The sequence below is a fragment of the Diabrotica virgifera genome, chromosome 8, assembly GCF_917563875.1.
Source record: "Diabrotica virgifera virgifera chromosome 8, PGI_DIABVI_V3a".
NCBI classification, from domain to species: domain Eukaryota; kingdom Metazoa; phylum Arthropoda; class Insecta; order Coleoptera; family Chrysomelidae; genus Diabrotica; species Diabrotica virgifera.
Genome location: NC_065450.1, coordinates 74,780,283 through 74,805,832, shown reverse-complemented (window position 1 = coordinate 74,805,832; position 25,550 = coordinate 74,780,283). Strand labels below are relative to the sequence as shown.

Below are 25,550 nucleotides of genomic sequence, written 5' to 3'. Positions count from 1 at the left end.
GTGCTTCGTTGCTTCGCCTATAATGAAATAGAGGGTCAGAGGAACATAATCCATATTTTCAAGAAATTCGGAGTTGACCCTGAAAATTACACGGTATCGCCGTATTTCACGTTCATTTATTGGCTAATATTGTAATAAAATATTAGAAAATTTAATAAAAAGTAGGTTATTATTAAATAACATTAATTTGGGTCAGCTTTAAATATTATATAAACACTAAGTACATATTATTATAATATAAACACCTGCAATATTTAACCAACAACTAATAAGATGACTATATAATATTTTGGTAGTGATTGTATATGAGATATTATTTACGTTGTTGTCAGATCTTTCGTTTTTATCAATAATATAGGGAACTTTAGTCTTTCCACCATTCTGTATATTTTATAAATGGTTACAGGGCAGTCCTTACAGTGAGTAACCTGGCCTGTACAGAAAATCCTACAGAAAGAATCATATTAGGTGTGAAATAAATACAGAGTTTAATAAAATTACATACTATATTACAAAACTCATTACAGTATAAAAATTCTATAATACTACATGTTTTTTAAATGCTGTTGTATTTCTTCCAATGTCTTCCCTTTTGTTTCTGGTACAATGAAATAGGTAATTATTAAAGAAATAAAATTAGAAACAGCAAAAAACAGAAATGGTCCAGATAATCCAGTATATACGTAAAGATAATAAAATGCACTATTGGTGCAAATCTTTATTATACCGTAAGCTACCACCACCATTGAAATACCTTTGGATTTGATGCTAGCTGAAAACAATTCTCCCTGCATTAAGGCAGGAATAGGACCAACTCCAAAGGATGAAACCAATAAAAATATAATAAGACCTGCTAAAGGAAACCAGTTAACAGGCTGTAGGTTTACTCCTGGAAGGAATTTTTCAATGAGAAAGTATACACCTACTAACAAAAACACAATGCCAGTACCAGCTAGAGATGTTAATAAAGACTTTCGTCTACCAAATTTATCTGAACTGTAAATGGCAGCAGAATATATGACGAAATTTAGTCCAGTGTAAATTATTGTTGAAGTTTCAGCACTAATGTCGCTAACAACTTTCTGAAACACAAACTGGGTGTAGCTTCCAAAGACCCAGAGGCCCGAAACTATTTGAGCAAATCGCAAAAACGTCGCTATCATTAGAGCCTTTCTGTTCACGTCAATAACGAATAAGTCTTTCCATGTTCCAGACTCTGAAAGTTGTCTGTTCAAATCATCCTGCATGAGTTTGAATTCAACATCAACATCATTGTTCTGTCGTAACTTCATTAACGATAATTTAGCTGAAGAAAGTTGATCTTTTGCTATGAAGAAATAAGGTGATTCAGGAATAAACAGAGAGAGGATTAAAAATAATACTTCGAAGGCTAGAAATATGTAAGAAGTCAACTTAACACTACAGTATATGCCAACAACGTTAATAACAAAAGTTCCAAATATTACTAATATAAAAAACGCATTTCCCCAAATTCCTCTTACTTTTGGTGTAGCAACTTCTCCAAAATACATTGGATAAGCACACATGATCAAAGCATCCCCCAATCCAACCAATAGTCTAGCAATATACAGTGCCCATAGATTAGTGAATAAGGCTTTTGTTAACCAAGATATTATAAATGGTACAGATGATAAAACAATTGCCTTTTTTCTTCCAATTATGTCGATAAATGGCGGGAAAAATGGTGTGAGGATTATAAGGCCAACAACGTTTAATATAGCGAATAGTGCAGCTTGGTCTTCTCTCACGTTGTAGTTTTCTGTGTCCTCAACTATTTTTACCATGAATGGGGACGTCCATCCTGTTAGTGCTCCGCTTGTAAATCCGTGAGAAGCAGCTGAAATAAAAAAAATATTGGAAAAAGGAGATTTATATATATATATATATATATATTGTATTTGCGTCCCTCGTGGCTTCTGTATAGTTTTGACTCTTCGTGACTTCCGAGCAATATACAGCGTGTATATTAACAAGAATAATTTCATACAGTTAGCGCTCGCTTTGGCATCCGTTATACTGGCACCAACGTACTTATAATATCAAGTAAAATATTTAACTTTGGTCGTGTTTAAGTGCAAATTTAGTTGTAGAACCCAGACAAATTCTATTTATAACTTTTGCCAATTAGGTGGTTTTGCTCGGATATACGATAAGGATTTGCTGTAAATTGTTTGTTTTCGTTTTTTTATACTCTTAAATCAGGTTAGAAAAACTTATTTCTTGGGTGTAGTTATGAATGATGTATTTTCTAAACTTTTAGATTTTCTATTTTATTTCGATGGAAGAAGATTATGGATTTCGAAAGATTTCGATGGAATAAGTTATATTGTAATATACTTAACAATACCACTATATACCCTTGACAAATTTTTATTTTTTAAAGTTAATAATTGTTTGATGAGCCTTTCGATAAGTTAGGTTAGGTATATTATTAAATTTTATTTTGATAATAATCGGTACTGTTTCTCTCTCTCTCTCTCTCTCTCTCTCTCTCTCTCTCTCTCTCTCTCTCTCTCTCTCTCTTCCTGTAATCCCTTCCCAGCGCATCCTTATCTGTTTTATTCTTTCGAAATTTGCTATACAAGTATTTTCCATTGCTCTCTGTTTGACTTCTCTCCATCTCAGGCCAATTCTTTCATGATCTCTTATTACAGTTCTTCTCCAGCTATTATCAGGTCTTCCTCTTCTTCTTCTTTCGTCTGGTTGGTATTCGATTGCTTGTTTGGTTATATTATTTCGATCCTTCCTCAGAGTCCGTGTAATTCATTTCCATTTCCTATTTTTAATCGTGACTGTTATTTTCTCTTGTTTTGTTATTCTATGTAGATCTATGTTTTTTATTCTATCTGGCCAGTATATTTTTAGGATTTTCCTCAACGATTTATTTATAAAGGTTTTTAATTTTTTGCTAGTTGTTTCTTCCTGTCTCTTCCTGTAAATATTTTAATTTTGGTTAATTCTGATATATCGCGTGTGTTCAAGATTTTCCTTAATGCATTATGAATATATAATGAGTGCATATTGTGCCTTTACTATCCTTTTTTCTACATCTGATCTACTAGCGCCTTTTTTTCCATGGTTGATCCCAGATAATATGTAAAGTTATCTACCTCCTGTATTTGTCTTCCTTGTATTTTAATTTTAGTTTCTTGGTTGCTGTTTTTTAAGTTTTGTTTTTTTTCGTCTTTATCTTCAGGCCCATTACCCTGGAGTATTTTGCAAGCTTCTTTTGCTTATGGCTGCCATGTTCGGTTAGGGGAGAAATGTCATCTGGGAACTACAAATCCTCCAACTAGTCATGCAATTTCAATCTAATACCTGTTTTATTATTGCTTACTTTCTGCATGATCCAGTCCGTTATTATTAGAAATAATGTCGGGATAGCACACATCCTTGCTTAACTCCGCTTTGTATAACTACATCTACTACCATTTTTCCCGCATGTTCTAGTCTGGCTGTATATTTCTTGTCAAATAGTCTGATTAAGTTGATGTATTTTATCGGTAGTCCATATAGTTTTAGAATCTTCCACATTTGTTCTCTGTTTATACTATCGAAGGCATTTTCAAAGTCAAAGTCAAAGTAAACATGTTTATATTTTTTTGCCATTCACTAGCTTGTTCCAAGATAATTCTAGAGTACAAGAGATACAGCGGTACAGGTACAAGATACAGAGGTACAGATAGAGTACAAATGTGGTCGATAGTGGAGCGTTTTGCACGAAAACCTTCTTGGTTGCTTCTTAGTCTTAGTTTCTTGTCTAGTTCTGGCTTCAGTCTATTCAATATGATATTTGACATTATTTTGAATGTGGCACTTAGCAGTGTTATTGCTCGCCAATTCTCGCATTTATTTAAATCGCCCTTTTTTGGTGTCTTAATGGTTACACCCTCGTTCCATTTCTGTGGGAGCTCCTGGTCGGCCCATATCTTGAGTTTGTGTAACATTTCTACTAATTTGTTTGCGCCCGCCTTTATTAAATTTATCGGTAGGTTGTCGCTTTCAGCGGCTTTGCCATTTTTTTAGTTGATTCAGTGTGTTTTGTATTTCTTCTTTCGTAATTTCAATTGTTCTAATGTTTATTTCCTGTATTACGTTATCTTCGTCTATATCTGGTGTTTGGAGTATATTTCCTCGCAGTGTCGTTTTCATCTTTGTATTATTTTATGTTCTGATTTAATTATATTTCCTTGTTTATCTTTGATTTGTTTATTACTGTTTAGTGTTTTCCCTGTCAAATTTCGGATGATATTGTACTGTATCTTCAGGTCGTTTTCTTGCGCAGCTTTTTCTGACATTTTTACCATATCATATACATAGTATCTTTTGTCTTTCCTGGCTTGCTTTTTAACCGCTATATTTTTTCTTTGTATTTCCTTTCTACTGCTTTTTCCTTCTTCGGTTGCTTCTTTTTGTAACATTTTTTTTTAAGTTTCTTTCTTTCTTCTCTTAGTTGCAATAGTCCAGAAAAATAAGGTTTTTGTCGGGACACTTGACCAGCCAGGTTGCAAATGGGTTTTTTGGAGTTATACCTATTACATTATAAATACAACAATGCCCGTCACAGTTCGGACGAGAATTTTAGTAATTAACAAATAAGGGTCAAATATGACAGTTTTTCGTTTAAATCGCTACAGGTAAAAATAAGGTAATTAAATATCTTATTTAGATTATTCACCTTTTAGTAGATAAGCAAAGGTTTAAAATTTTTTAAATTTTGATCCGATTATTTGTTACTTCGGAAATTGCAAAATAAAACTAAATTTCGAAAATAAAAAAATTGTTATAACTTATAAAAAAATTGTTATAAAAATGAAATTAAGACTTTGATATTGCATGAAATGTTGAGTCAAACAGTCCATAATGCACAATAAATTTCAAGACGATTTGTCAATTAGTTTAAATTTTATTCGATTTGTTTATCACAAAGAGCTTTTTTTGCAATGTTATTGTTCAGAAAATTATAATAATACAGCAATTCTGTGGAAACCACAGGAGAGAAGAATCCTTATATTTTTAACTTATTTAAAAAATCAATAAGAAGTCATTTTTAGCATTCTGAAAACATTTTACGAAAGTAGAATCATTTTTGGCTTCTAAACAATTTTAATAACCATATCAACATATTGACTAAATCTGCGTTGGGATTTGAAAAGCTGATATTTTTACACGAATTTTCAAAAAAAAACTTTTCGCCTAGGTTAATTACGAGCAAAGTTAGCCACTTTTATTACTTATTTAATTCACAGTTACTTCTATGTACATAAAATTCTCCTGTAACAGTGTTAGTTATCATATTCCTCCGAAACGGCTTGACCGATTTTTATGAAATTTTACACGTATATTCTGTAGGACTGAAAATAGGTGCTAATCTATTATTTACACCCATACGTTATAAGGGGGGTTGCCCCCTGCCACTTTTTTATTGTTTTGGAGAAAATTGTCTACCTTCATTTTATATTATGTACCATTAAAAATATATAAAACCCTTAATTTTCACCTTTCTACCACCAACCCCTATTTTTTAATAGTTATCTATTTATTTACATCTATAAAATTCTCCTGTCATAATGTTAGTTGCCATAATCCTCCGATACCGCTTGAACGATTTTTATGAAATTATACAGTATGTCCCTGTAAGTTGTATCCATACGGAAAACTTTTTTATTATTAATTTTACGAAAAAAAGTTATTCTTTATAAAAAGCTCTGCATGGTCCAAAACCTAAGATTTAACCATCAAATATCAAATTTTTTGAATATTATACGAGGTATGTCAAGAAGTTTGAATTTCACTCAAGAGTAAAGTAGCTTTATTTTTCACAATATTGAAAATTGCTATTATGAAAAGTTGTTTGGAGTTAAAAACTGTATTCTAGTATGCAATTACATTCTTCTAATTGATAATTTTTTTTTTAATTATGGATAACTAACTAATTTTAGTTATTTTAATTCAGATAACTCTTTTTTTTCGGTTTTTTTTAATCAAAAGCAAATACTCAATAAGTTATAATGTTACATTTATATTGCACTTTAGTTTGCTCAATTTTCCTCCCGAAAAATTCCCCAACCAATTCAACCTATAAAAAATTTCCCAGGCGCTTTCAAGTTACCCTAAAAATGGGCCAGAGTACCCCAATCTCTGATTCGTCGCTCGTTGTAGACGGCGTATATTGCGTTGTCAATAATTGAGATATTCCCAAAAGTGATGATCCTATCGATCTATCAAAATGTCCCTTGGATCTATCAAGTTTTAAAAAATGTCCAAATGACTTATAGGTATTTTACAAAATAAATTCGATAAACCAATTCAGTATTTACTTCTCTATTGCCATCAAAAAATTTCAGTAGGTAATATTTTTTAATACGTTTGTATAATACCTACCATTTATTTCGTAAGAAATATTTATTGTTTAAAAATTACATAATGGAGATTCCTAATCGTATTTCGGTATTCACATTATACAAGAGTCTCAAGTCTCAAGTACTCAAGTATAAACAATTTTTTAGCTGATGATGGTTGGAATATCGATTTCAAGCAGATCACATACTTTTATGTAAATATTATCATCACATGCAGCATTTCACCAGTCTTTGAAACATTTATTAATCTAAATAACTATTCTCAAAATTGTTTCATAAAAGCTGATGTGACACTTTCGTCCAGTTCTCTATTAGTAAATAAAAGTTGAATTATGGTTGTTTGGGTTAATTACTTCGCATTTATTATTTATAATATTATATGATTAAGATCGAAAATATATAGAAATTTCTTCATTTTTCTCTAAATTAATTTTTTTCCACAGGCAACTTATTCGGTTTTTCAATGGTTATTACTTTAAAAAGAAAAAAACCGGTTATAACCGGGACAAAAAAACAACCGGTAAAACCGGTTGTTTCGAATTAAAAAAACTGGGTTTAGGTTATAACCGGTAGGTTTTTTCCATCCCTTAGTCGATTAATTTAGTTTGCAGCCAATACTAACAAAGTTATTCAAATTGTTTATAAGCCAAAAATGACTCTACTTTACTAAAATATTTTCGGAATGATAAAAATGAGTTTTTATTATTTTTTTAAAAACTTTGAAAACATAAGTATTCTTCTTTCATGTAGTTTCCACAAAATTGCTGTATCATTATTATTTTATGAAGAAAAGCATGCTTTATCATTGCAAAGAAAAGGATTTTTTATTAAACAAATTGAATAAAATGTAAACTAATTGACGAATCACCTTGAAATTTTTTGTTATATCTGGACTGAACATGGACTGTTTGACCCAATTTTTCATGTAATATCAGTCTTAAGTTTATTTTTGCAAAAGTTTATTTTTGCAACTTCCGAAGCAACAAATAATCGTACCAAAATTCAAAAACTGCCATTTTAAACCTTTGTTCATCTACTAAAAATGAATACTCTATCATCTGATATAAGATATTTAATTACTTATTTTTACCTGTAGCGACTTAAACGAAAAGACTGTAATTTTCAGGGCTGTGCCGTTCTATGATGCGGTGAGGCAGCCGCATCAGGCGGCATCACAAGGGGGCGGCATAATCAGTAAAATCTAATATCTTCTTCTTCTTCAAGTGCCGTCTCCTAATCGGAGGTTGGATGTCATCATCACTATCTTTAATCTATCCACCTCTGCTCTAAAGAGTTCTATAGAACTGCATCTAAACCAGTCCCTTAAATTCTTTAACCGTGACATTCTCCTTCTTCCAATGGACACGCGCCAACTCGTAACTCTTAATGACAAACTTTTTCAAATCAAAATGTACACCGGCCAATTCGTAACTTTTTTACTACCTGACCCTCCCAACTTGCAACTTATACAGGTGAATTCGAAACCATTGTTTAATTCTAATTCTATTTACACATAAACATTACATCTACTGACAATGCAGCAGAGTTATGCTCCACGTAACGTAGAGCCACACCCAGAGCTTTAGTGGCATCTGCGTGTGACACTCAATATGACAGGGAAACTTCTTCCTCGCTTTCTTCATCTTCATTAGTCATTAGGGTTGCCTTGAGGTTGAACCAAGTCTACAATGTATTCATCCGTAAATTCTTCGCTCCCTTTGTCGTCAGCTTCAATCCATTCTGTAATTACACTTTCTTCTTAGTTTTCTGATCCATCTTGTATAGGGGAACGGGGAAAAATGGAGCTTATTCAAATTAGAAATCAAGCCATGGAGTTAACGACTAAGCACAAATGATGAAAAGAGGGAGAGAGACAGGCACAGCGACTCAAAATCAACGACAAAGTAAACTTTCAATTATTAGTTAGGCTAACTTTCGGATAATCCGACCTTTTCGGAATCCGAACAGGCTGTCCCCCCAATTAGTTAGGATTTGCGGGGTTTTACTGTATATAGGAGGTACCTACTATAATATCTGCGTTCCAATCGGCTGGTAGTCTGTTTTGTTCATATTTTTTGTTGTATTAGCTGGTTTATTTCCTTATGTAATTCTCTTCCTCTGTATTTTTTTTCCACTGTTATTTCATTTTCTTCTGCTGCTTTTCCGTTTTCTATGTTTTTAATATTTGTTTTTGTACGTTTTCTTCTGTGAAAATTTCTACTTCGTTGTTATCTTGTTCTTCTTCATCTGTTTCCTTCATACCGAATAGCATTTTTTCGTAATATTCTTCTCATATTCTGCCGATCTGTTTGTCTTCAAACAGGGTTTCTCTTTTTTTTTTTTTTTTTTTTAGTACTCTTGTTTTAATGCTGGACGTATTTTTTTATCTGACTTTTTTGTAAAATTGTTATATTTGATGGTTTTCTGTCTTTTTTAATGTCCTCCAGCGAAACCCGTCATTTTTCTTCTTTTTATTTGTTGAGTTTGCTGTGTTTCTCGCTATTTTTTATTCTTCCCTGTTTTGTTTTGACGGATTGGTTGTTTATCCACGTCATTCTAGCGTAGTTTTTTAGTTTTCTGCGTTTCGCAGTCTTGATCGTACGTAAATTACACATTTAAAATTGAAAAGGATTTATAGGTTCCAAATTAGTTAAAAGACGGTGTTTCAATCCCTGTTTGTGTATTATCGCTCCAAACCCTTCTTGGCAGTATCGCACCCAGGGGGGGGGGGTTTTGGGAGCTAAACCCCCTTTCCCCCAGGGCATATGAAAAATATATAAATAATAGCAGGAAAATGTAACTTGTCTTTCACAAAATATAGAAAAAAATTTCGACGCCCAAGCCAACCCCCTTCCCCCCAGAGAAAAATTATAGGTGCGCTGCTGCTGCTTGGATGTGTCCCGTTTTTTTCAAATTTATGATATGGTCACTCTACAGTAGAAACGCTTCTTAATTCACGAGAGTATTCTACACACTTGTTCTTAATCCAGGATACAGTTTTTTGTGTCAAATTAGAATTTCATAATGGTAGATAAGTTTATTTTAATTTTCTAATCTATTTCAACAGTAGGGCCCCCGCATACTGCAGACTTTTTACCTGCCGATAGTTTAGTCGGGTTGGGCAAAATTAAAGATTTTTCTTTTTAAAATATGTAAGAATGTAGTTCATTTGGTATGGCATGAGTGCTTTAATTTTTTTTAAGTATGTATTCTATTTGTTTTTAATTTTGTAGACTAGCAGACTTAACTACTTTATGTAATGTGAAATTTAAGACTTACTACTATATTTTAAATATTTTTCAAAATATTATTTTCTATATCCTTACATAAAAAAATACATTGAGTGTATGAAATTAGTAAGCAATGTTTTAAACATTTTTATTATTTTCCAGACACCTTTGCACCTATTAGTTGAACAAATTATATTATTAAAAATTTTGTACTTACTTTACTTAAGCCGTCCTCTTGTACCCTACGCTTTCGAGGTAAAAGTTTTGTAATAAAAAATTAAGAATTCAATTTTAACACTTCTATAATATGTTACAATTGAGCAATTAGACCAGCAGATTCGGCAACTGGTTATAATAAATTCATCAATTTTAATGAACATACTTTTTAATTTTTTATTTTTGCAGTGAAAAAAAAATACATTTTTAATTATACAAAAAAATATCATTAATATATCACAACAATATTTTTTTCAACATACTACAATAATCAATTATAAAAATATCCGAAGTCTAAATTCCAACATTTGAGGTGACAACAGCGCAGTGGAAGCCATGAGGACATAAACTCAAATATACGGAGACCACTACAACCGCAAACTGAATAAATATATATTTGGATGCCATCAAAACCGTTAAAGTGATTTTAGATATACAGCAAGCGAACATGGCGCGCCTGACGGCAATTGCTCCAAGTAATGTGTATATTATTATACAGATAACGTGACTGAGGACGTCCGGCCAATATTTTGTGTAAGCATTGTAGGAAGTGGTACCTTTCATTTGCGATACATTTTAGGGAAAGTCCTCGTGGCAACCGTATATCGGAGTTCACGAAGACCTGGAAGCCACGAGAGACTACGGTTTAACATGGGGGGACGTCATAAGATGCTAAAAATAAATATATATATATATATATATATATATATATATATATATATATATATATACATCCTTCGTACAAAGTCAGTCCATTAGACAAAACAGTTATCCCGAGCCATCGATTTCTGATAGAGTTAGAGGAGTATATCTTTCAAATTTAAACTTAGGTGATATGTGACGTAATGAATTATGAAATATATACTTGACATAGTTTGCAAATAAAAGATTTGTAGAAAAAAAATATATCACCTAAAAATTTCTAACAATCCTGAGCCGATAGAAGATTCATACAAACCCAGTCCATCTTTATACTCCAATAGGTATCCATACGGTAATTCCCGAGCCAGGCAGTGTTGCCGTAATATTAAAACGCGTAAAAAGTGCAGACTTTTAAATCATTTTACATTTGGCCGTTTTCGTCTACAAAATCAACTTCACAGTCTCGTTTACAAATTTCACGCCTAGAAATTTTAAATACAACGTACTTAGTTGAAATGGGAAGTAAAAGTTACGAGATTTAAATTAGAACTTGTTCGAGTTACGAGATTTAAATCATTTTACTTTTATATACGGGTCATTCCATTTCAAATCACTCAATTTTGGAGCAAAAAAAATTTTGGACCTCCGATTTGTCTGAAAATTGGTATATAGCTTCTGCGGGACGTAAAAATAAGATATTTAAGGTCAAAAAATCTTCTTTTTTTTCTCAAAATGTTATTTTATGCGATTTTACAGTGATTTGGTGTTAATTTATACAAATTTGCATTTTTTATCGTAAAGTATCAATGGAAAACATAATATTTTAATAGAAGGGACTTAAAAATGTTATTATATGGCATTATAACAAGTTACTTTGATTCAAAACAAGCTTTTGATCAAATTTTATAGCGTAGAAAACGTTAAAATACCGTTTTTTACATTTTTATCCATTCCCAAAATACATCATAATCGATTTGGCTGAAAATTTGCCAACAGATAGACAAAGCATGAAACTTTAAGTGATGAGAAGGATTTGAATTATATTACAATACCAAAAAAGTCACATGCAATATTATAGTCAAAAATATAGGCTTCTACTGTAAGTACAATTAACTCAAAAATATCGACCTCACGACAAAAATTGTTAAGAAGAAATTGTAATAATTGTAAATACGATTTATTTGGAACAATTTCAGGTCCTCCCATTTTTGTCGAAAAGTTAAAAATGGCGGAGATATTGAGCAAAACAGGTTCTCCTTTAAAATCAAGATGGCGGCTAACGTAACAGAAGAATTCATTTGTGATTTAAATTTAGGCTACTATTGACTCCCCTAAAGATCAGAAAAATAAAATTTTGGGCAGCTCGGCATTCAAGATCAAATGCTATCCCGACTGGACTAATATATACTTTTGAATCTGATATTACTGCATGTAACTTTTTTGGTATTGTAATATAATTCAAATCCTTCTAACCACTTAAAGTCCTATCTTTTGGCTATCCGTGGGCAAATTTTTAGCCAAATCGATGATGATGTATTTTGGGAATGGAGGAAAATGTAAAAACCGGTATTTTAACGTTTTTTACACTATAAAATTTGATCAAAAACTTGTTTTGATTCAAAATAACTTGTTATAATGCCATATAATGACATTTTGAGTCCTTTCTATTAAAATGTTATGTTTTTCATTGATACTTTACGACAGAAAATGCAAATTTGTTTAAATAAACACCAAATCACTGTAAAATCGCATAAAATAACATTTTGAGAAAAAAGAAGAAGATTTTTTGACCTTAAATATCTTATGTTTACGTCCCGCAGAAGCTATATACCAATTTTCAGACAAATCGGAGATCCAAAATTTTTTGCCTGAGTGATTTGACATGGAATGTACCATACTGATTTTGTGAAGCATACATCTATATTCGTTTAAATACATGGTTTTCTTACTTTTTGCAGGAAAAGTACGACTTTGCTCCCTACAATCAGGTCAGAAAAAGTATACTTTCGGTAAAAGTTGAGGGAAAATTTTTTTTCATATATTATGTAAAGTTTGCTACCTACTAAATAAACTTAAAAAACACCCTGCTAGTTTTCACAATCATAAACTTGTCAGGATGATAAGTTCCACAATTAAAACTTCCCCTGTTACAGTGTTCCCATACATCAAAGTTTGTCCGACTAAACACCGTTAAGCTATTAACAAATATTCAGCATGTTATTAATCAACTTTTTTTTGGCACGCGGGATCCAGGCCTAAAAATTTATTTAAATATAAACAAATACAAGAAAGTCTAACATTGTGGATATTTAAACATCTCGGAAATTATGAAACGTAAGAATAACTGTTTCAATAAATTTTTGTGAATTGTAAATAAGATATGTACCTCGTACCTATAGTTATTTGCTTATTCACATTTTCACAATGGGATTTGTCGGACTGCATTCACTTAAAATTTTACAATAGGTATTATTACCCATGTTTACGATTCCGACTTAGCCATAAAAAATATCGGTACCTATCCTATGAATCACTTCCTTTAGTTTAGTCCTTTAATAATTTCATAGTTGGAATTATTATACATATTGTGTTATTTTGTACCTAAATAGTTTGTTTTTACAATTGGAATAATAAACAAAAGTTCAGCATTTCTTATGTTAAATAATGTTAGTATAAGAATACATAAAATACAACCATGAATATCTGAATATGTCATTCAATAACTTCTAAAAAATTTAATATAATGTGACTAAATATAGTTTTGTCCAATAAATATCTCCCATTATCGTCAAAAGGTACTTTTAAATGTTTTAACTTTATTCTGCGACTTTGCTTCTTCTTCTTTAAGTGCCGTCTACCAATCGGTGCGGTGGTTTTGATATCATCATCATTCTCTTTACTCTATCTACCGCTGCGCTGAAGAGTTCTACAGAACTGCATTTAAACCAGTTCCTTAAAAATTCTTCAACCGTGACACTTTCGTTCTTCCAATACTCATTCTGCCTCTTATCTTTTCCTATAATATCAGTCTTAGCATTTCATATCGCTATCTCTTCATTACGTGTCCCAGATATTATAAATTTCTTATTTTTATTGTGTACATTATTTCGCATTATTTGTCAAATTCTCGCAATACTTCCGTGTTCGTTTTCTTCTGTGTCCATGCTATTCTAGGCATCCTTCTGTAACACCACATTTCAAATGACTGTAGCTTATTTATATGTTCTTGCTTTAATGTTCAACTTTCAAGTCCATATTGCTGTATCGAGAACACGTAGCATCTCAAAGCTCCTACTCTCAGTTCCAATCCAAGGTCTTTGTTGCAGAAAACTGTTTTCATTTTTACAAACGCACTTCTTGCTATTTCTATCCTGGTCTTTATTTCTGTTGTTTGTTGTTTTGTCATTATTCTATAAAATCCAGGTTCCTAGGTATTTGTATGTATCGACCATTTCTATCGGTGCATATCCCAAATGAATGTTTGGTTGTATGTTTTCTTAGTTAGTATCATGTATTTTGTCTTTTTTGTATTAATTTTTAGTCCATTTTCTTCACAGAAACTGTTTGTTTTGTTTAGTAGTAGTTGGAGTTGTTCAGCAGAGCTTGCTATGATAATTACAGTATCATCTGCATATCTTATGTTGTTAATAGATCTCCCGTTTGGTATTATTCCTTCACTATGAGAAAGTAATGCTTTTTCAAAAATGGCTTCACTATATACATTAAAGAGTAATGGAGACATAACACATCCCTGCTTAACTTCTCTCCTGATTTCAATTTCTGGACCGGGTTTGTATCTATTACAATTTATGCTCTTTGATTCCTGTAAAGGTTTGTTACTATTCGGAAGTCCCTTTGGTCTATGTTTTTTGTCTTTATAATTTGTACTAATTGTTCATGTCTTACTTTTTCAAATGCTTTCTCAAAATCAACGTAACAAACATGCACATCCACATTCATATCTATACATCTTTGAGCTAACACATTAAAAGCAAATAACACCTCTCTGATTCTTAGTCATTATTAGATTATTTATTTTAGATTATTATTTTTAAAAAGACAGCCCTTTATCGAATGTTAATTTGGTTTTACCGACATTTTTGAAAGTAAAAGTAATATCTTGAGTTAAATATGGGTGGGCACAAAAAATACACCCTTGATAAAACTTGCTACTAAAGGTCTCTATATAATTTCTCGTTGGTAGGAACATAAAACTTGAAGCCTTCGAGATGTGGCTATACAGGCGAATCCTAAGGATATCATGGACTGACAAAATAACCAACGAGACCGTATTACGAAGAGTTGGCAAAGAAAGAGAGTTGATGTATACCATTAAAAGGAGAAAGTTAGAATATCTCGGACACATAATGAGAAAGGGCACCAAATACAGATTACTGAAGGTAATCCTTCAAGGTAAAGTATTCGGAAAGCGAGGAATTGGGAGAAGAAGAATATCATGGTTAAAGAACCTGAGGAAATGGTTCTCCACAACAACAACTAATCTATTTAAAGCATCAGTTAATAAAATAATTATAGCCAGAATGATCGCCAATATTCGAAACGAATAGGCACTAAAAGAAGAAGAAGGACCATAATCCATATAATTATCTACGTATAATTACATAATCGACATAATTATCCGCCAATGGGGAGGCTGAACAGAAGAATGTGGAGAAAATCGACAAATCTGAATTACTGGCTTTTACTCGTATTTTAATTTTGATGTACATTGTAATTTTGTTGTAAGGTTTGTAAATTGTTTATATTAATATTTTAGAAGATGGTGTGTTAATTAAGCATAACATAAGATTCTTAAGTTTAATCCATTTGCAACAACTCTCAATAAATATATTAGCTATTTTCGAGGTGAACATTTTTTACCCACCCGTGGGCATACATGGAACCTAAAAAAGGTTGGGCGTTGAAGGGTTAGAGCAAATGCCGTATTGGAGAGTATTGTGTACAAAACGAGCACAGAAACACTCCTCGCATAATATTACACTATCTTCACATTACATATTATAACACAAGGGCTTCACACTATACTGGTTTTGGCCGATAGTAGAAAATACAACGATAGGTATCAAGGAAGACTTTATTAGACTGTAAAATACCGCAAAACAAATAGGCCTCCGAATAAATAAGAATAATACAAAATTTATGGCTATAATACGAACGGAACAGTGAGACAAAATATTAGAGTAAAACGTTACAATGGACCAGTACAACTTTAAAAGGGTTCATTAGTTTAAACATTTGGGAGCTACGATCAGATCTGTCAACATCATTACTCATAAACAGATATTAAAGACAAGATACAAAGTGCAAATCGTTGCTGGTTTGCGTTACAAAAAAATAATAAAATCCAAAAATGTATCCAGCTGTACAAAATAAGAATCTACCGTTCGGGTCTATAATGACGTATGCCTGTGAAACATGGACAATGACAAAACAATACGAGAACTGCTTAAAAATCACAGAAAGAAGAATTCTTACAGGAATATATGGAGCAGTTAAAGATGACACCAGAGAACTGTACAAAGTGGGAACCTACCAGCACTTATATGACTAACCAGATATAGTTAAAATAATAAAGTCACAAAGATCGGTCGGACATGACAAGAGACGAGAGCATTGTATCGCCACATTCTCAACATTTTACAAGAATTAATTACTTTTCCAAACTATAATCTACGTTAAAATTAAGACAGCCAATTTGTCTGTAAAAAAGTGACAAAAAACAAAAGAAAATATACCTTATACGACATTATAAAACAAAATAAAAACATCTCAAAATATCTCTACATTAGTTTGTTAATTTTGTTCTCTTTAAAATTTGGAACTCAATTAAAGAATATTGTTCTTTCTACTATAATTTACAATAAATATACATTTTATGAAAATCTGTTATGTATTCCAAATAACCAGAATCCATTTAAATTTAAGAACGACAAATTGATCATTGTATTGTGTCACTCCCTCGAGTCCACCGTTTCAATATAATATCCTCTTTTTACCTGAGGTGACACGAAACGATATACTGTATTGATAGTTACAACCAACGCTGTTGCCACTTCTGTTGGTTCGGAATTGCTAATTTTAAGACATATATACAAATAGATGCAACAGCGCTTGTATATAATTTTAGGCGGAATTAGTTGGAACTAACAAAACAATCCTTCGTACAATGTGGAGCCACTTGACTTCAGTTTTGCCTTGCACTTTTTGACTATATGTGGCTCAAATATAGGCATGTTGGTATCATTTGCAGTAGATAATGCCATACTCTTTCATTTTCTTCCGCAATAGTCAATAAAATATGCAAATTGATGTAGAAAACTGCGAGAAACAATCCGGAGCCACGTATATGGTCTGACATTGTTTCACTGGTCTGACATTGTTCATTCATTTACCTATTACTGGACTGACTTTGTATGGAAGCGGAATATATATATCTGCTCGTTTTTGTATTAAGTGTTAAAGGGGGAGGGGAGTATGGTTTAGGAATTTGAAATTTTTGTTTCATCTTATAATTTTACATGAAATTACATTTAAGAATACTCTCTCAAAATTTGCTGCAGAAATACAGCATGTTGAATAGAACCTTAAACTCGTTTTGCAGCAGCTTCGCACTAGCACTCTGAGCGTAGTGAGAAACGTTTAACATCTGTTCCCGTTCTCTATTGTATATTCCTCCGCAATTCAAAATAATATTCCGGTATGTATCACTTTATGACTTGATAGACAAAACATCCCCCCTCTTAAGTATTAACCCTAAATTGCAATCTGAAATGTATTAAATATAACTTAAAGATTAACATTACCAGAAACAACTTCTTTAAAAATGCAAACAATAAAACTATTTATTAGCCAATAATATTTTATAAATACATTAAATCCAAGTATTTTGATGAATTAATCATCATTAAAGTTAATTTGCGAACAGATATGTTAAATTATTCGTTTAATATGTTGAATATATGCATTGTTTTTATCATTTATGTAGTTTTATGCTCTCTATTTTTGACTAATGTTTGCTTATTGAAATCAAGGTAAGAGAAGTAAAACCACAAGCGATAAGCTAAATTTAGTGCAGTCACTGAAGGTCTTTACCTCCGATTTCGTTGAACCTTTATCGATTTTCATGAAAATTGGTGAGTAGTTAGAGGATACCACAAGGAACAAAGGTGACATGATGCCAACTTGCTCTTTTACCCTGGGGGTGGATGCCACCCCTTCTCGAGGGTGAAAATTATTTAAATAAAAATAATACAATATATCGATAGAGGGACTAATTCTAAGCAACATTTGTTATATGAGTTATTAATATAAATCAATACTTTTTGAGTTATTAAAGATCAAAAATTTAATTTTTTTCCCAAAAAATGCATGTTTTAAAGCGGTTTTTCACGTATAACTCAAAAACCATAAGCTTTTACAAAAAAGTTATTATTGCCAAAATTGAAGATAATAAGAAACTAAATACACCTCTCACTTAAAGAACTAAACTAATGTTAATTCAAAGTGAGTTATTGGTAATTGAATGTATATTTTTTCGACGAGTACTCAAATCTAAGTATTCAAGCTTAAATAACGGGAAAACGATACATTTTATAAAATTACCGTCTAAGCACTTGTCAAAGTACTTCAGAATACCTATCAAATTAGCTCCAGAAGAAGTTAGTAGCATCAAAATTAAGCAAGTTATGATGAAAATAAGAGAACCCTTTCGAATTTTTTAGGAAAAAGTGAAAAATAAAACACATGTCATTTCCACAAAAATTTAAAGGACCCCGTGTTTAGCGACCTCAAAAAACCCTCCAGTAATTAATTTGCATCAATTAAATACCGAAAACCATCGAAACTGTAGAAGATGACGTCCCTTGCAGTGGCCCTGGCCACCACGTCATCCGCAGGTTAATTCTGATAACATATTCCTATTTTGCGATCCCAAAAACCCATGAGTAATCTGTTTATATCAATTGAATGCCTAAATCCCTCGAAACTCTAGAAGATGAGGTCCGTTGAAAGTCAACGTCAAAGTTAAGGTCGCCATTGGATAGCCAGGAAAAATTCTAGACTACTAGTACTATTCCTTGATCCAAACTTCTACATGTTGCCAAATAACCAGCAACTCACGGAATTGGAATACCCCGTAAATCTTAAAGCTTCCCGAGTTTGGGCCTCTATATCTTGAAAATCCTTCATACGATTGAGTTGTGCCCATGAGAACTTTTTATCAGGATGCTTCAAAGAGTATTTTCCCAAAGTATGAACGAAATCCACTGGGACCTATTTTCCATAAGGTTTGTGCGGGGTCCTTTACAGTAATCCTTACAAGAATTTCTTTATATTAGTATAAGTAATTATTTCAACAATTTCGACCGGTTTAGAATGCATATTTTTGAAAAAAAGATATAATTTAAAAAAATCAGAATTTTTAAAATTATCGTAATTCTCATATTTGTTTGATAATAACTCCAAAAATACTCAATATACGTAAAAACCAAAAATAACCAAATTTTAGTTTTTTGTGTACTTAATATTTTACCTTTTTAACTATTTCTGTAAGGTAAAAAATAACCGAGATAGAAACGCTTAAAGCTTAAATTTTGCTGCGAGAACAATGTAACCGGGGCCATTTACCCTTTCATTTCTAAAAAAGTAAGGGGTTTAAAAGATTATGCAACGTAGTTTGATGAGTGATTTAAAAAAAACCATAACATTTTTTTGGAAAACTTTTTAAAAGATATATTTTGAAAAAATTTTGGAGCACAAATTTTAAGGCTATCGACTGGTTCGGGTGCTCATTTGATATTTCTAAGTACTTTGACAAATGTTTAATAAGTTTATGTCATAAAGTGCATCATGTTCCCGTTATTTAGGCTTGAATACTTAGATTTGAGTACTCGCCGAAAAAATATACATTCAATTTGAAAATATACATTTCAAAAACTACAATCTTTGATCTTTAATAACTCAAAAAGTTTTGATTTATTTAAATAACTTTGCATAATAAATTTTGCTTATAGTTTGTCCTTCTATTGAATTATGGGGTTATTATTATTAAAATAATTTTTACCAACGAGAAGGGGTGTTACCCACCCACCCCAGGATAAAAGCGCAAGTTGACACCATGTCACCTTTGTTCCTTGAGATTTCCTCTAACCACTAACCAATTTTCATGCAAATCGATGAAGGTTCAACGAAATCGGAGGTAATAGTTCATATCCACTTTCAGTAACTGCACTAATTATATTTATTTAAAAAAAAATTATTCCCATGAGATTTTTTTTGCATAATTACATTCGTGAGACATTCCAGAATAAGATTCAACAAGTCGCCCACGCGAAAAGTGGTCCAAATTTTTTTTAACAATTTGTTTTAATCAAATTGTAAAAATCAATATTTTTGGCCGAAACAATTTTTTTTTGTTTTTTGTACCATTCTGGATAAAGAAGGTCTCTTATAATTTTTATCTAAAGTTAATCGTTTTCGAAGTAGAAGCATTTTAAAATTGAAAAAAACGAAAAATGGCGATTTTCAAGGCTTAATAACTCGGTTAGAAGTGATTACTATGAAAGTCAGAAAATAACTAAATCAAAGTTTAAAGCCCCACTACAAGATCCTGAAGGAATTTTTGTCATTATTTGATTACTAAGCTGTTCTGTAACTGTATTAGGCGGCCGTCCAGGATGAGTGCGAAAGAGATGTCGATCAGGCAGTCCAATGGCGCATCTCACTAGCACTCACATTTACAGCCGCGACAATATGATCTTACCACTCATTATTAATAATTAAAAACAACAGCTTAGTAATAAATTAATGACACAAATTTCTTCAGGATCATGAAGAGAGGGGGGGCTTTAAATTTGATTTAGTCACTTTCTGACTTTCATAATAATCATTTTTAATCGAGTTATTAAGTCTTAAAAATGGCCATTTTCGCGTTTTTCAAATTTTACATTGCTTATAACTCGAACACGAACAACTTTAGAGAAAAATTCAGAGACTTTTTCTGTCTGGAATGGTCCGAAAAATCTAAAAAAAAAATTTGTTCGGGCCGAAAATACTGATTTTTGTAATTTGATTAAAAAAAATTGTTAAAAAAAATTGGACCACTTTTCGCATGAGCGACTTCTTGAACCTTATTCTGGGGTGTCTCACGAATGTGATTATGCAAAAATATCTCATGGGAATATTTTTTCCAACGAACCCGCCGTTTTCGCCTTGTCTAATTATTTATTACATACAATACGATATAATAAACCGGGAGATATTAACAGAACTTCAACCACGATTTTTTCAGTCCTGACCTTTGCAATATTGGAAGGTTAGAAAAGATACTTACAATTTATGGAAAAATCCACGGGTTTCCTGTGACATTTCCTGTAAAAATTAGATTTTCCATGAGGAAAAAAATGGGAAATTGCGATGAATTTCTGAGACCTGCCATATCCATAGAATGACAGGATACTCTCAATTTTACGAATAAAATTTTTTGGGAGGAGGGTTGCAAAAGGACTAAGGGAGTATATGGATATATATAGTCTATTTCAATTCTAAAGTAAAATACTTTAGTGCATTTTAAAGACTACATCCTATCCTTTAAAACAGCACTTATAAAACTGTAATAGATCTGTTCAAACTTGAGTAATACCGTCTTAAATTGGTGGTAATTCTACAAAACTACGAAGATTTCAAAAATTACATTTTTTAAGACGTCATATCATTTGAATTAAATTTTTGAGATTTTTTTTAATGAAAAATCATTTAGTACGATACTTGAAAGGTAAGTTGTGCAAAATTGAGGGTTTTATAAGAAAAATTGTATTAGTTACACATTTTTAAATCATTTTTAAATAAAATTCATGTAAGGCTTATTTTCCGCCCCCACCGTACTTATGCCCATACATTTTATTTCTTTTTATTATAACCATAAGATAGCTTAACTATTCTTCTTTTAGGTTCAATTTACAAAATTTCATTTGATCCATCAGTTAATTGTATGTATGTATCGGTTTTAAAACGTCTTTCGACGTTGTCCGATGCCTAACTTCCACGTCATTCTATCATCCCATTGGCCATCTCTAAGATCCCTTGTACTCATTGCTTTGGTTACCCCTTCTTTCCATGTCTTTTTGGGTCTTCCTCGTTTTTTGCGGTTTGGTGGTACCTACTCCAAGATCTTTTTGGGCAATCTTGTGTCTTCCATTCTTTGAACATGACCATACCAAATCAACTGTTTCCTCTCAATGTCTGTTGTTAAGTAACCATCTATTCCAATTCGTCGTGTTACTTCCTCATTTCGAATTCTTTCCCTCCCAGTTAAAGAATTACATTTAAAAAACTCAACCGTGCACTTCGTACGCTAGTTTACAGTGCGCCAATGTTTGTGAGAAGGGTGACTCTAGCGTTATAAATAAAAAATTATAGAAGATACAGATTTAATTTTAGACAACTCTTTATATAAGTTTTTTTTGTAAAATTTTCTGAATTTTTCAATGGTCAAGTCAGTTTTGTTCTAAAATTTATATTTTCGGAGTTATTTAAAAAAACATCAAACTTCGTAGTTCATTTGTTTAATAAAAAATGAAGCACCCACTTCTCGAGTAGAACTTTTTGATATGTTGTTTACTAAGGTGAAACAGTAGCGATCAACAGGTAGCCAAAACGCGTTCCAAGATTGCGGCTGTATTTTTGAATATTTTTCGAGATATTTGGCACACGTATTCGTAATATAATAAAGAATGGCGGTACAGAGCCCAATTTGAAAAATATATTAATATGTGGAAATTACTCTGTAATTAAATACAATATTAAAAAAACGAGCCTGTACCGCCATTAAGAAGAACAAAAAAATACACTTTCTTCAAATAAACTTTTTTATCCGATGCCTAGATTTTGTGTCATTTTGGAACTACTAATGAAATAAAAAATTTTAGTAGTTCCAAAATGACACAAAATCTAGGCATCGGATAAAAAAGTTTATTTGAAGAAAGTGTATTTTTTTGTTCTTCTTAATGGCGGTACAGGCTCGTTTTTTTAATATTGTATTTAATTACAGAGTAATTTCCACATATTAATATATTTTTCAAATTGGGCTCTGTACCGCCAATCTTTATTATATTACGAATACGTGTGCCAAATATTTTGAAAAAATATTCAAAATTACAGCCGCAATCTTGAAACGCGTTTTTGCTACCTGTTGATCGCTACTGTTTCCTCTTAAACATTTCTTAATGAAATTACAAAAAGTTCTATCTTGTTTGATTTTTTCCGAAGTGAAAATCTATATGTACTCCCCTAATGATAGACAAACTAACTGTTTAATAAAGCTTGATGATATGCAAAATATTTATAATTTACATAAAATTGCGTAAAATCTCAACTATTTTGTCCTCCACAGTCCACAGCCTCCTCAAAGTTTTTTTTATTTATTTCTATTTTTAATGAATAATTTCCTTTATAAAACATATAATTATTTAAAAACCCTTAAAAGGGCTACAATTATCACAGAACTTTTTACAGTGTTACAAGCTTGACATGCTGAGCCACCCAAAAATACATAGGTTAAATCTGGATAAGGCCCTGGGGCATTATATGACTTCCACTTATCGTTGCTAAGTGAAAAATACTATGTCTTTACATTCAGAACCGTTGCCACTATTCCGAATGAATCTTTCTTGTTATTGTCATTATTCTACTTTTCAGGGATTTTTTATTTATATCAACAACGGTTAAACAGTTTCCGTATTCTACGTATCAGCTCTTTGCCTCTATTCTTCATTGTTTCGGTTGTCCGCGATTTTTTTCCTGTGCTTTACACATTTTCATCTTTCTTTTCATCTTTCATATATTTCGTCTATTGCTATGTCTGGAATTTGTTCTGAGCCATGGTTTCATAGTTTTATGTCATTTGCTGCTGATTTACATTGAGGTCTTCATAAAATCGTTCATATTTAACATATGGAGCCGTATATCGTCCCCGTTATGTGAATTTCTTTCATTTTTATCTTTTACATTAAAGATCGGTTTTTTAATAATTTTTTCTTACTATTTTTGTTTTTATTGTCTTCTGTAGCCCGTATTATTTTTTTGGTTTTATTATTTATAATTATTTATGATAACTAGTTAATGTTTATATAAATTTTTTCTTTAGAAAAAAAACTCATAAATGGATCATGCCTAAATTGAAATACTACTACTGAACAAAATTACTTTTTCATAATATATGAAATTGAAGCGCTTATTGTATAAAGGGTATAAGTCCACAATACTTAGTTTTGAGAAAAACGAAAAAAATTATTTAATTTAGAAACTTGATAATCTATCAAATTTTGTTCTACAGATGAAATGTAGAAGGAGACTAGTAGAGTGATATGTGATACAGCAAACTTGGCTTTGAAAACGAATAAGGCCAAAAAGTCGTTTTTAAAGGCTGGGACTTGATTCCCTTATACAATCAATGAATAAAAGTTGAAATAGTGCTGCTTCTCTACAGTTAAATTATTAATTCGTTTATAAAAAAGGTTTATTATTACAAACAAGACCTAAAATACATCGTATGACTAACCTAACGGAAGCTAACCGAAGTAATAAAATAAACGACAAAGTGCCACAAACGATGGTGGAACCACAAGAATTATTGTATAAAGGTAATCAGTCCCGGACTAGTTCCGTTTGTACGCCCAACAAAAATTTTATCGTGAGATATTTCGCGTACGGTGAGAGATACAAATTTCCTTTATATAGTATTTTTACTACAAAAACGTTATTACGTAGGTCAAAATTTTTGACGTAAGAGAACTGTCAAAACATTAGAATGTGACTTTTCATTATTGCTATGTTTATTATAAACACGGCAATAATGAAAAGTCACATTCTAATGTTTTGACAGTTCTCTTACGTCAAAAATTTTGACCTACGTGATAACGTTTTTTTAGTAAAAATACTATAGACTCATCGATCCGTCGACGTTGGTTTAACAAAATGTATATCTCACTTTAATTTCGTACGGAAGTGGACTTATTCCCTTTATACAATAAGAGATATTCAATTACAGTTATGGTATAAAAAAAACAAAAACAAAGAGCATTAAAATTATGTTAGTTAAATTAGAACAATTCAGTTACATTAGATTAGCTACGACTTTTATAGAAATATGTATTGCTTACCGATTAAAATAACTAATATTTGAAACCATTCTTTTTCTTTAGATTTTTCTTGCTTGTTAGCCATTATCAAATTTTAGGTTTTGTTATTTCGTATAAGCACTGTTTTTAGATTCTCTATGATAAGGTAATTTAATATTTACTTTACTTTATTTAACAGCTTATAATGCAATTACCACTATGATTAAAAGTAATTACCTATAAATAGAGAAAAAAATCTTTACTTATATAGGGAACATTTATAATTATGCGATTTAATTTATGCCCTTATACCTTTATGCCTTAAGACGTACAAAGATACAAGTATTTAAAACAATCATACGACCCCTTGTGATGTATGGAAGCGAAACGTGGACGATAACAAAAGCAAACCTAGAGAGACTAGGTTATTTATTTAGCGTATGGCTCAATACATGGAATAAATTCAATAATAATTGTAAAAAAACGTAAGTACATAATTCAAAAATACAAACATAAGCCTATATAAAAACGAACATAGACAAAATAGACTTAGAACCTGATCTGCGCAGTTTCGATTAGGTATGAAACCTGCTTGTTCGAGTGGGATATGTTCAAGAATTTGTGGGCCTATTCGGTTTAGGATAAGTCGTTCCAGCAGTTTATAGCAGCAACTGAGAAGTGCTATAGGACGATAACTTTCAACTTTATCGTGGGTTTTATTGGGTTTTAATACAACAATTATTTTCCTCTTTTTAAAAGCTTTTGGTATGTTTCCAGTTCTAAGGATCAGTGAATAGAACGCAGCCAACAATTTTCTTGTCCTTTGACCGCATTGTAGTAGGAACTCAGGATGTATCCCATCAAAACCAGGCGCCTTGCCAGTTTTCATGTCTCGGAGGGCTGATGTTATTTCTTCGTTGGTGAATTCGTGGAAGAACCTTAGG

General features: G+C 31.6%; 1 protein-coding gene across 2 annotated transcripts; it reads right to left on the bottom strand.

The window, feature by feature from the left end:
- Positions 1–487: 487 nt before the first annotated feature.
- Positions 488–24,778, bottom strand: LOC114340447 (facilitated trehalose transporter Tret1). 2 transcript variants are annotated; one of them, XM_050658429.1, is made up of 3 exons: positions 24,649–24,740; positions 20,823–20,860; positions 488–1,858 (listed from the first exon to the last, which is right to left on the bottom strand). In XM_050658429.1, the coding sequence occupies exons 1-3, from the start codon at positions 24,675–24,677 to the stop codon at positions 546–548; spliced, it is 1,380 nt and encodes a 459-aa protein (XP_050514386.1). In that variant the 5' UTR covers positions 24,678–24,740; the 3' UTR covers positions 488–545. The 2 variants fall into 2 exon arrangements, with proteins under 2 accessions (XP_050514386.1, XP_028146988.2); XM_028291187.2 differs by lacking the exon at positions 20,823–20,860 and having other exon boundaries at positions 24,649–24,778.
- Positions 24,779–25,550: the final 772 nt, after the last annotated feature.